Source organism: Nannospalax galili, unplaced genomic scaffold (genome assembly GCF_000622305.1).
Source record: "Nannospalax galili isolate Female #2095 unplaced genomic scaffold, S.galili_v1.0 scaffold423, whole genome shotgun sequence".
NCBI classification, from domain to species: Eukaryota; Metazoa; Chordata; class Mammalia; order Rodentia; family Spalacidae; genus Nannospalax; species Nannospalax galili.
In genome coordinates, this window is record NW_008350949.1 from 969,795 (window position 1) to 981,170 (window position 11,376).

At 39.8% G+C, this 11,376-nt stretch overlaps 1 protein-coding gene across 1 annotated transcript in view; it reads right to left on the reverse strand.

Moving 5' to 3' along the window:
- Positions 1–1,492: 1,492 nt before the first annotated feature.
- Agtr1 (angiotensin II receptor type 1) overlaps positions 1,493–11,376 on the reverse strand; it is a 68,389-nt gene continuing 58,505 nt past the window's right edge. Inside the window, exon 2 of the mRNA XM_008848049.3 lies at positions 1,493–4,836. Within this exon, the coding sequence (XP_008846271.1) occupies positions 3,710–4,789 (1,080 nt within the window). The 5' untranslated portion in view covers positions 4,790–4,836 and the 3' untranslated portion in view covers positions 1,493–3,709. The remainder of the gene's footprint in view (positions 4,837–11,376) is intronic.

Here is an 11,376-nt window from a genome sequence, read left to right on the forward strand (position 1 = left end):
GGCATATATTGGTGGCAATAAATACAGCAGTATACAGAGTTATGAAACTAAAGATCTGTTCTATCAAGGCTCTGTAATCCTTTCTGTGACTTGCCAACCAATGGCTTCTCACTTGGATGTCTTCCAGACCACTCACAGCAGCAGATGGAAAGGCCCATCATGTACCGTAAGCTATGTGATGCACACCTCTGCCCCTCAGCACAGAACCTGTAACCTAAACAAAAGTTATAGAATCCATGAATTACAAATTGACTATAAAGAAGGATTTGCACATGAAGGACTAAAAATTAGAACATGCAGCTCTTTCAGTTCATTGGATACCTTAATATTTACGGTAAATATTCTTTTTTTACACACACTTAAAATATTCCAAAAATATGTAGTGTGCCTAAGTATGTTTATAAAAATTTTAAGTAAGTTTATGGAACCTTAAATATGTTTATAAACGATAAATCACAGTATCCCATCCTAACGTTTTGGTGAGTTTCAAATTCAGTATTAAGTTGGTCTCATTGAGAAGGCAAGAATAATCATCGAGGCTTTCAATCTCTATTTTTTCAAATGGACAGAGAAAAATCATAATATAATTTGATAAAATTAAAACAGAAATGTGGCAAGAAATATACCATTCAACCTAGTTAATAAATATAGGAGCTAGATGAATATAAATATAATTATTTTCAAGAAATTTTGTCAAATATAATCTATCTAGTGGCTTAGCAAGTTTGAAATGCTTGCAATCACTTGGGTTAAAATAACAATTGAAACAGAGGCAACATATTATAGAATTGATCAGAAGGGATTTCCAATAGGATTAAACAATCCTTGTTTCCTGATTAGCTAGTTCCTCCAACGGGCAGGGCCTGCGGCAGAGTGTGACTTGTGGGGGTGTGGCTGGGAGCCATCTTGGAACAGAAGCCTTGAGCCAAGCTGGAGAAGCCTGAGCCGGGTGTTGGGAACACTGGGTGCAATAGCTGAAAGACAGAATGGACTGACTTTTTTTCTGGTCTTTTTGAGACAGGGTCTCCCTGTAGCCCCAGCTGTCCTGGAACTCACTATGTACACCAGGCTGGCCTTGAACTTAATGCGCAGAGAACCGCCTGCCTCTGCCTCCTGAGTGCTGGGATTAAAGGTGTGTGCCACCACACCCGGCCCAGAATGTTCTTTTAATGGACCTGGGGCGATCCCTGCGCCAGAGACCTGAGTGAATTATGGGTGTGGCACAGCCTGTTAAGGTGGGCTCTGAGGCGCAGTGCAGGGCTAGGCACTGGGTACTCATTCCTTTGTAAGTCAATGAATACACATAAAATATATTATATGGTTTGTCTGATCGCACAGGAGACCCAGAGAGAATTCGGGTCACAACCCTACAATTTGGGGTGAGGTAGAATTTAATTTTTGGAAGTGACCCTTTGTGAAAATAAAAGAACATTGGAGTAAGGGGCAGGCATTATGCCAGTGAAATGTGAAATAATGCAAGAGGAAAATAACATTAGGCATATGTAACCACGTTTATTCACAAATAACACTTTATACAATGTGAATACAAGATTCTGCTGGTGGAGGTCCTGCTTTGCACACCAAGACCTCTCTGAGTGACCTCCTTCTCCACAGCTCCCATCAATGACTACTTTCTATGTTCCTCAGTCTTTTGGCTACAGTGTGCGGACCCAGGATGGCAACTCAGCCTTCTGTAAGTGGATGCCAGGAGGACTGAAGACCTGTAGGTTGAAGGAGGAGGCAATTGCCCATAGGAGCATAATGTTCCAGCAAGCTCTTCAGGCATTACTAATTCCCCACCCTTGAACTGTGGTGAATCCTCACCATAAATTCTTTTCTGTTTACATTCTGCAAAAAGTTCATGCTGTTGAGGCTCTGGTGAAATAGAATCAGGTTGCTGGCAATATTACGAATTATTTCATTTTGGGGGGAAAATGTTGAGTAATATGTATCGAGAATACAAGAAATGTGTACAACTGTATACCACTTCTTAGACTCTGAGAAATCTATCATATTCATGAACTTGAATGTTCATTTTAGTGCAACGTACAATACTGAAAAAAAATCAGAAAAAAGCTAAATATTCTAGCTTGGTGACTAATAACCACATGAAAGTAAAATAAAAAATATTAAAATGCTTGAGAAAATATTTAATAAAGCAGGAAGCTACTGTGCTATGGCCGTGAGTGAAACTATATAAAGGTCTACGCACATTATGTCTCCGATATAATTTATATATATACTGAACATTAGAAATGGGTGAACTAAAATGAACATTTTTTAATTGGGGCAAAAATATGACTATTTTTTATAGCTTCTAAATTTCCTATAGTATTCATACATATAACTAGACAAATCCCAATATTAAACAAATTATGAAAAATAATGTATTATTTTAATGTTATAGGGAATAAAATTTTTTCTGTTATATAAAAACTTTGAAAAATTCAAAATGATGTGTGTTTATTCCATGCTGTTCATTAGAATAAAATATTTTCTTCTTTATCTTTTGTGTAGGAGCCAGTGAAGTGGTTCAGTTGGGTAACTAACGGTGCTTGCCTCCAAGCTTGACAACTTGAGTTCGATCGCCAGGACTCAGTTGGTGGAGAGAACCAAATCCTGAAAATTATCTTCTCACCTTCATATATGTGCTGTGGCATTCACATGTCCCCCCAGATTAAATAAATATAATAAAAAATTAAAAAATATGTAACTACTCATTAAATTATAATTAGGTCAAACCTCAAATAAAATGTATTCATGCTTACTCATGTTTATCTAATTTAAAAATAAATCAGCATTTATTTTAAGTAGTGATGATTAAATACATTACAATATTTTTATTTCAGGATAAATACAGCTTTGCCAGATTGTAATCAAATAATAGCTTAGAGATACAGCTATATATATATGTGTGTGTGTGTGTATGTGTGTGTGTAGAATATACACATTTTTAGAACAGTAAAAGGCAAAATTTATGATAAATCTGTTTGCCACAAACTATATACATTTTTCAGATATGAAATAAAATAGACGGGACTAGGAAGGCAGAATTATCCAGGACAGAGTTACAACTTTATATTCAGTTTAACTTTGGTGTGTCACTGTGGTTACACTCTCACACAAGTAAGCCATTTTGCTGACATTGTTTTGGCATTGTGAATTTTGAAGACACTGGTTGGATTTCACAAAAGCTTCTAAAACTACATGACTACTACTTAGCAAATCTCAGTACTCGGTACAAACAGGGTAGTAACAGGAAAACGCGGCTCACAGTTGCTAATGCTAAAGGGGCAGAAGATTTCCCTGCCCTTTGGAAACTGGGCAGAGCCATGTTGACTTCCTGTCTCCTACTGCTCCGCTAAAGCTTTAATATATTCCAAATACCTGTATGTGGAAATCAAAGCTGACAGAATGGCAGGAGACGGAGGAGAGTGCATTTCTGCCAGTAAATGTTTTCCAAATCAACATATTGAGATTCTGACATTTTCCTCAGAGCAGTAACGATCTATATGATGATAAAGGTGAAACTGACTTTGCTTTGAGTTCTTGTAAAGAAAAGTTTTTGTTCTGAGCTTTAGAAAAATATCTACAGTCCACTGAATAATCCATTTTCTGCTTAAACCCTGAAGGGCAGTGATGCTCCTTTGGTAGCAAGCTGCGGCTCTAGCCCGTCACAGAATTACTTTACCAGCAGGTTTTGAACCCGTCACTCCACCTCAAAACAAGGCCCAGGCTTCTTGGCGGATGAGTTCACGTTATCCGAAGGGCGATAGGAAAGCGTGCTCATTTTTGTTGACAAGCCCGAGTGGGATTTGGTCTTCGGAGGAATGTATTTGAGGAGCTGGAGAAAATATTTTTTAAATTTTTTCCCCAGAAAGCCATAAAAAAGAGGATTCAGGCAATTGTTAAAATAAGCGACGCAAATGGTGATAGGCATGGCGGTGTCCACAATATCCGTAATTTTACAGTCGCGGATGACGCCCAGCTGAATCAGCACGTCCAGAAAAGTGAGTATCTGGTGTGGAACCCAGGAAAAGAAAAAGAAAAGCACAATTGCCATAATTATCCTAAAAATGTCATCATTTCTTGGCTTGTTCTTCTGAATTCCGTAAGCCTTCTTCAGGGCTTTCCAAATAAGAGTGTAGCTTGTGAGAATGATCAGAAAAGGAAACAGGAATCCCAATATATTCTTGGTCAGACCCAGGCCTATGGGGAGGGTTGAGTTCTGAGATTCGTAATGGAAAGCACAAACCGTGATGTTGGTGTTCTCGATGAAAAACACATTTCGGTGGATGACGGCTGGTAAGCTGGCCAAAGCAGCCAGCAGCCAGATAATGATGCAGGTGACCTTGGCCACCAGCATCGTGCGGCGCAGGCGAGACTTCATTGGGTGGACGATGGCGAGGTAGCGGTCAATGCTGAGACACGTGAGCAGGAACACACTGGCGTAGAGGTTGAAACTGATGCTGGCTGAGGCGATCTTACACAGGTGATTGCCAAAGGGCCAGTGGTATTCCATGGCAGTGTAGACAGCCCACAGTGGCAAAGTCAGCAGAAAGCATAAGTCAGCCAGGGCTAAATTCAGAAGGAAAACACTGGCCACAGTCTTCAATTTCATGTAAAAGTAGATGACAATCACTACCAAGCTGTTTCCAAATATTCCCACCACAAAGATGATGCTGTAGAGAGTAGGGATCATGACAAATATGTAATCGTGCCTTCCCGCTTTGGGGCAGTCATCCTGGATTCTCTTAATACCATCTTCGCTAGAAGAGTTGAGGATCATGTTGATCTTCAGGGCTGAATTAGTCTCAGACACTATGTAAAATGCGCCTGGAGAAAAAAACAAAGAAAGAAAATAAAAATTAAAAGATCAAGTAAATAAGCAGTTTTAACTCTCAGTTACAAGGCCAGTAATTGCACTTCCATCTTTGAAAAAAAAGACCAAGAAAAGGCTCAAATTTTCTGAAGAAACATCATGACCTGATAAAGTTCAATAATGCACATTTAATTTCTAGAGCATATGCTTTTTTAAGGAAATGACAAATATCTTCTGGAGAAATGGTCTTAAATATATCTGTGTAGGCAAGTGTGCTGGATAGCTTCAGCTGTTAACTTGACACTGAGAAGAGGGAGCCTCAACTGGGGAATTGACTCTATCAGATTGGCCTGTGGGCAGGTCTGTGAGGCACTTTCTTGTTTGTTTAGTGATGTGGGAGGGTCCAACTCACTCTAGAGGATGCCTCCATGGACAGGTGGTCCTGAGCTGTATAGAAAAGCAGGCTGAGCACAGACCAGAGGAGCAAGCCAGTAAGCAGTGTCTCTCTGTGTTCTTACTTCAGTTCCTGCCTCCAGGTTCCTGCCCTAAGTTCCTGCCTGAGTTCCCTCAAACATGGACTGTGCCTTTCTCCCCAAATTGGTTTTGGTCAGTGTTTTATCACAGAAATAGAAAGCAAACTAGGATAGTAAATAAATTCTATCAGGCTGACTGAAAACATGATCTAAATCTTAGAAAACATCACTGAACTAAGTTATTCAGAATGACTTGAAAGCTGTTCCTGAGGTGAGAAGGGCTAATTATCCTCAAAAAATTTGAAGCATACCTATTTTATTCTTCAACCAATTTATTTAATCTTAAAAAATTTGCTTGTGTATAAAAATTACTATCCTCCCTTGAGTTGTCAGAATAGCTGCTTTTAGGTTGAGAAGTTGGTCATTGTAGGAATAGGGTCAGAGGGAATAACATTCTTTCCATGGTTTTCCAGGCCTCTTCAGAATGAACTGTTGATTTTCAGTCTTCAACTCAGTCTACCAAAAGTTCTCTCCAGACTTTCATTCCTACTAGGCCTTTCTAGACTTAATTCTGGGGTCAAGTATCTGTCACTTTGCTATTTGTGTAGTAACGATGTCAAAAGACTAGGCGTGTCTCCAGTGAGGACTCAAGTGAGGGACAGTTCTTCAGGACTTTAGCGAGACTCAGGTGCTTGGGAGGGAGTTCCATAAAGACTTATGAAGGTATTTCTTCCAACATTTCATGTAATCAACACTTAAGCTGTTCACTCATATGATTTTGAAAATCTACACATTTTTCCCTACATAAATTTACCAGGAAGTCTAGGGCATGAGGTGAAAGGCGCTGTGCGAGTGGTGTCACAGGATGTAGGGTAGACGTGCTCTGAGATGATGGGTTGCTTGGCTAACCGATGGGGCTTTGTACACAGATCCTGCTGTGACAAGCACACAGTGTGTGGCCGTGCATTCCTCTATAACAGTGTGCCCTGGGAAGAAAAGGGGCGTGGATCTGACACTACTATTCTACCCAGTATGGCTGTGGTTAGCATCTGTGTTCTTATCTATTAGAATGTATTGGATACTGTGTTTTTAATCTATCAGAATATAATGGGCACAACTCCCGTCCCTGTCTGTTAAGGGGTAACACAGGAGAAGAGAAAGGATCTTAAATAACCTTTTTGCTTACTCTATTGAATTTATATAATTTAAATCATTTTCTCCCTTTTGCTCTTAGGGACACTAGTTATAGTTTCTGGGAAGCCGTCCCAGTTTTTCTAAATTGTTTTGGAACTTTGGATACAGGTTTTGACACTTTAAGCATCTTGACCTATCTGTCTTTCACACTGGTCTGGCAGCTGCTTGAGAGAGGAAGGCTGTTTTAAAATATCTTGTTTACTACTGTAGGCCCTGCTAGATTCCATAAAGCAGATGGTGACGTTCTCGTGAATGAGAGTGAGTGGACACTGAATGTGTGAATGGAAACCTCTAGATTCTGGAATGTGCACTGGGCCTTTCTGAATGGGCAGGTGCCACAGGCCATTCTCCAATTTGCATTCCTGAAACTTTGATAAGCTCTCCCAGAGAAACATGGTTCTCAGAGGAGTGAAAGATCGAACTCTTGTGACTGGCACCTGCCTTGCTTGAAGATAAATGACCAGGAAGAGTGGAGATCCTTCTGCGGACCTAAAGGAGGCTGCTTGGGTGAGAAGCTTAAGGAGCAAGCGACGGGGTACACGAGGGACACTATGATCCTTATGTGTACACAGCTCTGAGACCAATGAAAAACACCCAGTGTCGCCGTGAGCTTTACCGTTGACAATGAAAACAAGAGGTAGCGGAAACCACAGAAACAGCACAAGTCACAAAGGAGAAATAATAGAAGCTACGGCTGGGTGTGTGGAGCGATATGCTCAGCTCTTTTCTACTCAGAGAGACTCCCACGCCTCGTTTACTTTGCCATTAATTTTATTATGGCTATCAAAGTTATGACATTCTAGTTAAATATTCTCGACGACAGTTGATTTCTTCATAAGAGTTGTGTGGGCTACTGGTCATTTGCACCTTAAAATTCATTTCGAGTTGTAAGTAGCTAGATTTTTCTCAGGAAAATATTTAGAAATGTCAAAGTTAAAGAATGTGAGCAATTGAAAAGGGCCTGAGTGAACTCCATACTGAGACTGAGAATATTTGACTTGGCTTTGGAAGAAGGATACTAAAAAATAGAAAGCAAGACACTCAAAGCACGAGAATCCCTCGGGAGCCCTGGGCTGCTAGAGCAAGGAGGAAATTCTCCTTGCCTCCCTCCTTCCCCTCTTGACCCTACTTTGACATTACACAAATCAGTTGGTTCCATTAATTTTATGTTTTGGGGTAGGTTAAATTGTATTGAATGATCGGAAACTTTTACCAGCATGGAATAAAATGGGAAAAGTCTGCGTTTGAGAGGACTAATCGACAAGTGTAGATCTGGAATCCAACTTATTCACAAGCTGAGGTCCAGCTTCTCCTACAATTCAATTGATTCACATTGACTAATATTTAATGTGTAAAAGATTGTTCTGAACAGCTAGGGGAGCATCCTGGGAAACCTTATGGGGTACTTATTAATTTAATGAGCATATTATTGCAGAGACTCTGGACTCGGCACTGAATGCAGTAACTGAAAGAATATCTACATAAGCACTTGTAAAATGACTGAGGCTTACAACCTAACGGAGAATCAAAATTCTCATACTAGAGAGTAGATGAAAGGGAGAGACGAATTTTAGGGGATAAGAATAAGGGAGCAGAAATGCAGATAAACACCTTCTGCAGATGCTCCTCTGTCACACAGGCACTGAATACATCCAGGTGTCAAGCACGCAAAGTGAAAACAGTCCTAGTCTTCCTTTGTGGTGTTCATGTCTAGAGAACAGAACTCCCTCTATTGTGTTCTAGGGGTGCATGGAATATTCTGTGTTTAAAGTTGACTCATTTTGTTGAGAAGTTTAGGGTATGAAGAGGAGAGAAACTAAGTGATAGCATCTAGAATCTGGAAGGTATGGGGGGAAGGAAGTGGTAAGAACTTAAAGGTAATGAGCTGGCCGGTCATGGTATAGCAGATTCTGTTATTGCTTGTACTCTTCCCTCCTTACCAGTGTCTACAGCACCATCTATGGAACTGACTCTTGTAAATTTACAGAGGCTGAATAACTCTCTTGGTTCTGAATGTGTGCTGGGCCTTTCTGAACGGGCAGGTACTGTGGTCACTCTCCAATCTGCAGTGCTACCACTTTGATAAGCTCTCCCAGAGAAACATCGTTCTCAGAGGAGTGAAAGCTGGAGCTCTTGTGACTGGCACCTGCTTTGACTGTGGATAAATGAACAGGAACAGTGGGCTCCTTCTTCTTTGAAATTAACGGAGGCTGCTTGGGTGAGAAGTTTAAAGAGCAAGTGACGGGGAAAGCTCATGACACCCAGAAAGCAGCTACATTTCAGTTCATACCCTGCCAACAGCGTTAGGAACAGATAGAATGACGATAAAAGTGAGAATCAGTGGATACTAAGACACAATCAGACCCGATTTAACCATTTATACAGTGGATGCATGTATTGAAATATCATGGTACTCCGTTTATATGCACACTTTTATGTTTTTAATGCAGCAGCTAAAGTAAGTTTAATAATGATTAAAAAGCCAAGGAAAAATCTATTTTTAGGTCTTGTCAGAGCTTTGTCTAGGCTCTGTGGTTTATATGAATTCCAAAGTACCATTTTCCCTCAGGGGAAAGAAGGGTTTGGAGTTGAAATAACTCAAATGGTATTATCCTATATCACTTCCAAAGCTGGGCGGCTCTGGGTATGACACACCATTTCCTTGGATGTGAGCTTAGTCGCCTTTGTAGACTGGGAAGTGGTTCTCTCTAAACATGATTGTTATAGTAATTAAACGAGACAATGCGAAAGTACTAGGCATATCTATTTCAAATAATGTTTAATAGAGGTTTTATTTGAAATTTTACTGCTATTTTTTGGGAACAAAGCAAGCATGACCCGCATCTATCAGAAAGAAAAGCAGGAAAGACTAAAAAAATGAGGATTTACTATTGGTAAACTCCTTATGTTGCCATTAAGAGTCTAAAATCTTCAAGCTGTTTTTCTTGAGGTCTGGGTAAAAAGTAATCTGAAGCAGCTGAGTAAATTTGCCATGAGTCAGGTGGGAACCTTCAGTCTGCTTGCTTCTGTAGGAATTACCTTTGTGTTTCTTGACAATTTCCCTACTTCCTTAACACACGCTCAGGACAGAAGATTTTCTTTCTTTTTGATATAAAAATTTCCCCAAGGCTTCTGATTGACTACTAATACTTTTTAAAGCTTTGAGGCAATCTAAAACACATTTAAATCGTTCATTAGCTACTACTTTATTTTTAATGAGTTTGCAACCTGAAGAAAAAAAATACTCCATGGTTTCCTGTGATAATAAAAATAATTGTATTTTTGACTCATGTTCTATTAAAGTATCTGTCTCAAATATCAAAAGGAAAGGTCAGTATTTGTAAGTTATTTACTTGTAGTTTTGGACAGTTCAAAAACCATTTTCTTCATTGCATCTGTTTTATAAATCAGACTTTAGAAAGCATCTGCGTCTTTTCCTGTATGTCCCTCCACCCCAGAAATTCTTTAGGGAACAACTGTTAGTAATTATTCACTGTGAATTGACTGACTCACAGAAGTTGGCACTGATATTTTAGTGTCTACTGGTTTCTTTCTAAAAATCTACTTGTTTGTATTTCTTGGCATTTTGTGCCTGTTTTAGCCATGCTGCATTTTCCTTTATTTCTTTAAACATTCTGAATATCTGTATATTAAGAAGGCCAATCTAGTCGCTTCATTTCATTCATTCGTTGTTAGGCCCTCAGATATAAATTTTATTTGTTGCCTCTGTGCATACCCTGTCTTGGAATTTTCCTTCTGTTAGGTTCCATAGTCTTTCGTGAGTTCAACTTCCTTAGGAGGGTTGAGTGTTTGGATTGTGGCAGCGTAACAAGGCATCTGCCTGGGCATATAATATTCACTTGACCTGGATGAGTTTTTGATGTGAATTTGAGGGCTTTTTTCAGCTTGTTCTTTGTTTTGCAAATATACTGGTTTAGGCCTTCCACTCCCTCTCCTGTTTTGACTGATCTCCTAAAATCTTTGGTTATGAATAGGCAGGTATTTTCTAGTTCCTTGCTTTTACTTGGAAGTCCGGATTCAATCCTTCAATACAGGAGTCTATTGTTCCTGACTTTCATATTGATAAAGTCATTGGAACTTTATGATTGTTGTGTAGTCAGTGTTAGCCGTCTCTGGTTCTTCTGGTCTTAACTCTTACTCAAAGCTGTAACCTCATGTTTTATATCTAGACCAGGAAGGAGAATTTCCATGTCTGGTTAGTCTTCTGTCTTTATCTTGACTAGAAGTTGCCCAATCCCATATTTGGAGATGGTATTTAAATTGCTCAGACCCAGTAAGCTTTGAGTCATAGCCATGCTCTGGACAAGTCTCCCAGGACTTTCAACTTGCTTCCATGCTGGGCAATTGTGACAGCCATGGATGCTGTCACCCAGCACCGAGGGACACAGGTCTAAAGTTGATTTCTGGTTAAATGCAGAGGGGAATGCCATATTCTTAGTTGACAAGCCTAGTTAGACATGAACTGCTTTCCTTGGAGAGGGTTTTATCTGCTTTTGCAATTCCTGGTGAGTATTTCTCCCAATACAAAACACTGTGTTAAACTTATTGATGCAAATGAATCATATTAGGATCCAATCCCCCTTAACTGAATATTTGACTCTGTAATCCGTTATGCTAGTGTTTTCTGTACCCTTTCCGAGGTTGGTATCATTCACTGTCGCCTGAACGCACAGAAATAAAAGTAGGGCAAAAAGCCTTCTCAGCTCTGCGCTCAGCAGTTGCAACCAATGGTGGCGATGTGATTAAATGTTCTGTCATTTTCAACTAGCTTTAAACCACTTTGCTTCATAAAACATAACCCTTCAGAGCAAAGAGCCTAGCTTAAATGTGTGTGTGTGTGTGTGTGTGTGTGTGTGTGTGTGTGTG